At 40.2% G+C, this 3,673-nt stretch overlaps 1 protein-coding gene across 6 annotated transcripts in view; it reads left to right on the top strand.

Moving 5' to 3' along the window:
* The first annotated feature begins 129 nt into the window (after positions 1-129).
* RADX (RPA1 related single stranded DNA binding protein, X-linked) overlaps positions 130-3,673 on the top strand; it is an 83,213-nt gene continuing 79,669 nt past the window's right edge. For all 6 annotated transcript variants that reach the window (XR_014075742.1, XR_014075741.1, XM_081565391.1 and 3 more), the window contains exon 1: positions 130-909. Coding sequence is in view for 4 of the 6 variants with exons in the window: in XM_081565391.1 (XP_081421517.1) it covers positions 267-909 (643 nt within the window). In the remaining 2 variants the exon portion in view is untranslated. The remainder of the gene's footprint in view (positions 910-3,673) is intronic.

Raw genomic sequence — 3,673 nt, 5'->3', positions numbered from 1 at the left:
AAGTTAGAGAACCTGCCGCGCAACCACGTGTGTTACTGGCTAGTGATAGTTCCCGGGATACAGAAGCCCGCCTGGCGAGGGGCGGGGCCAGAGAGCCGAAGCACACACGCGTAACGTCTTTGTAGCTTCGCGACGGGGCGGAGCCTTGTCAGCCCCCTGGGGCCGAGTAACGTTAACGGCTCTCGCGCGCGCAGTTTCTTATTCTTTTAGTTTCAGACTGGGTAGGCTGACTTTTTGAAGCGAAGAGGATAGGCAGTCACCCCGCAATGTCTGGTGAGTCGGGTCAGCCTCAGGCTGGCCCATCCCAGGCTGAGGTCTATATACTTCACCCTGAGAGAAATCGGACTGGGGTCCCGGGAGGTGTGATCCGAAGGGTCTGTCCCTTAGGGCACCGGTCCTGGATTCAAAAGGTTCTTGAGCAAGTAATAGATTCACCTCTCCAGTGGGTCACCCCATCGGAGGTGGTTCCTGTCGCAGTTTTGGCCGTCCAGAGATACCTGTTAGAGGATGAGCCACAAGACGTGGAACCTAAACCTTCACTTTACTGCTTTGATGTGACAATCTCTGACGGGGTGTACCAGGAGAAGTGCTACCTGGACCCCAGCCTGAATTCTCTCGTATATAAAAATATTCTCAAAGTTGGCATAGAAATGAGAATTTCCAGAGTCTCGTGCATTTACAACGAGAAAAGAGTAGGCCAGGCAATCTTGTGCATAGATAACATTCTCTGTGGGGAAGTGCTGGAGTCTGTTTCTCTAGAAACTCCCTTCAGAAATAGCGCGCACCAAGAGGTCCCCGAGAGACCTTTAAGAGGCGGAAGAAGTCATTACCTGCCCCTGTGGAATAACGAAGATCCGTATGGAGATATCTGGCTAGACAATAAGCAACCGGAGGAGCACAATTTTGACAGTAAGTAATTGGAGGGAACGCCAGAGCGGTTAAAAAATAGTTTTTAGGAATTCGCTTTAATGGAAAAGGAAACGAAGGTGTTTAGGTCTTGTTAATTATAAGCCGGGAATGGTAAGAGACAAGCTTTGCAGGATGACAGAGAGACGGTTGGTTAATGAAATTTGCACAGCTTGTGTCTTGGGTTGATTGTAAAAAGGGGCCATTTCGGCAAGTGTCTTGCATGCGGTTTAAATTTAATCTGACGAACGTAGTCTCGTTGCGATCAGTGTTCCTCATGTGTTTGTTATACGTTTGACGGAGTGAAATTCATTTTAGTTCTATTCCCATTCCAGTCTTGGAAGTAGTACTTTCTGTGTTGGTTGGAAAGATTTGAATTCGGCATAAAAGTTGTAAAAATTGGGGGTTTGCCTTTTTTAACTTTGATTCAAAAAAGGATGTTCCGTGATTTATTCCTTAGTTTACATTTAATGAAATGCCATTTTTATACCGTTAACTGTAGCAGTTACGTAAATACTGTTTTTGGAATGTGTGATTTTTGTGGAAAAGCTCGAAATTCTCGTTTTTGTGTTTATTACTTACCACGAACAAAACTGATCTAAGTTCAGTTTCATAAGAAGGAAGTTAACTTGATAATGCTGGCTCCTTAGTCATCAGCCACTGCTCTAAAATACATTTTTATCTATAAGAGATGGAAATGAGCAGGATTATAGGTATGTAGGTATATGGAAAGGGGAAGAAATAAAGTGCAAAAAATAAAGGCGAAAGTACAGGAGCAAGAAAGATAATTTTCTGCATTTACTGCTTTTCAGGTTTTTTTTTTCAACATTGCAGTAGTAATGCTATGATGTGTAACAGCAACAGACTTGAAAGTGAGAAGATAATTGGGACAAAAATATGCAATTAAAGTAATACCCAGTTATAAGAAAAAGAAGATGGCTGTAGAAATGTGTAGCTAAGGATGATTTAAAAAACTTAAACTTTAAAAACAAGATACTCGTTTCAGGGATGAAATAATGGAATGATTTTTTTTTATCTCAAGCATGGAATAAGGCAGTAGTGCATTACTACTCTGTTGAATATTTTTGTTTTTAGAATTGAATGTACAAATGAAAAATTGGTGCTCTAGAAGAATTGAGAATAATAATTTGTAAAAAGTTATTTCATTTCTCTGATTATGAAAGTAGTATTTATTCATTATTTAAAGCATATTTTTATTGCAAAAGGCAAGGTCCATGTGCTAAAAAATCCAAACTTTATATTTAAAAGCATATTGTATTAAAAGTGTAAGACCCAAGTACAGTAAAGTGCTGATGACAAATCTAGAAGTATTGGTGTTCTTTCAGGTTTGTTGTACGTTTAAAGTTTTTAATAATAAAATGTTTGGATGAAGTAAAAGACCCTTCTTACCTCCTCTTTTGGCTTCAACTTTCCACTCAAAAGGGGGAAAATGATATTACATTTTATGATTTGTTATTTCTACTTCTCTCAAGTGTCTTTAACATACATCTTTTTATACACTTTTCTATAGTGGGGGTGTACCATAATTTATATAATCACGCCCATTTTAATGGATAATTCATAGTTTTAGGCAGTTATTAGTTTTTCAGTTTTAGATCCAGTGCTGAACCTCATTAGGATATGCCTGTGTTTGTTCACTATGTTCAAGTATTTCTGTTAAATGGACAGCTTCCTAGCAGTGAAATTACTGGGTTAAAGAGTATTTGAATTTTTAAATGGGTATTGACAAAGTGGTTTCTGAAAAGGTGGTACTAATTTACATTTCCATCAACATATTTAGTAGAGTGCCCATTTCCCCATTTTATACTATTGTTTTTAATTATATCTTTTTTCTAATTTATAAGATTTCTTTGCTAATGGGCAGTAAGTTTTTACCTGCTGTATGTTGCAAGTTATTTTCTCCCACTCAGTCCCTCTTCTCTTAGATTTGTGTGATTTTGTGCTTTTAAAACATTTCTATTTGGTATACTGTATACACAGTAAAATAGAAAAATCTTAAAAATACAGATATATATATATATATATATATCTGTGTAACCATCCCCCCTAGATCAAGATACGGAGCATTTCAGGAACCCCAAAAGTCTTCCTCTTTTGGTTCAGTACCCTATTCCAAAAGTAATCGATAATACTTCAGAGACAGCTTTTTAAAATGCAAGTTAGGAGAATTTCCTGGCAGTCTAGTTGTTAGGACTCCGCTTCCACTGCCCAGGTCCAGGGTTCCATCCCTGGTCGGGGACCTAAGATCCTGCAAGTGGAGGGCCTGGGCAAAAAATAAAATGAAAGTTAGACTGTGCCACTCTCCTGCCTAAACCCCTCCCCAGGCCTCCCCATTGCACTTAGACAAACATCTAGACCGCCTACCGGGATCCACGTGGCCCTATGGCGGATGCAAACTCTTTCTGTAAAGAGACAGTAAATATTTTTGTCTTTTTGAGACCTATGGTTTCTGCTGCAGCTATTGAACTTTGCCGTTGTTTATGGAAAGCAGCACAAAATATGTAAATGTATAGGTTATTTTCTTAACAAATCTTGGCAGTAGGCTGTATTTGTCCTGAGGACCACAGTTTGCGGAGCCCTGCCGTACACAACTGCAGCCTTCCTTACGGCTCCCCTCCGCCATTTTGTTTCAGTGTACCAGCCGCCATTTTTTCCACCCCGCCCACCGGCCACCATTTTTCCACCCCGCCCACCAGCCGCCATTTTTTTCCATCCCGCCCACCAGCCGCCATTTTTTTCCATCCCG

This window comes from Giraffa tippelskirchi, chromosome X (assembly GCF_054371585.1).
Source record: "Giraffa tippelskirchi isolate mGirTip1 chromosome X, T2T-mGirTip1v1.2.pri, whole genome shotgun sequence".
In the NCBI taxonomy this organism is placed as follows: Eukaryota; Metazoa; Chordata; class Mammalia; order Artiodactyla; family Giraffidae; genus Giraffa; species Giraffa tippelskirchi.
The sequence above is the reverse complement of the archived record's forward strand: the minus strand, read 5'-3'. Positions and strand labels throughout refer to the sequence as shown.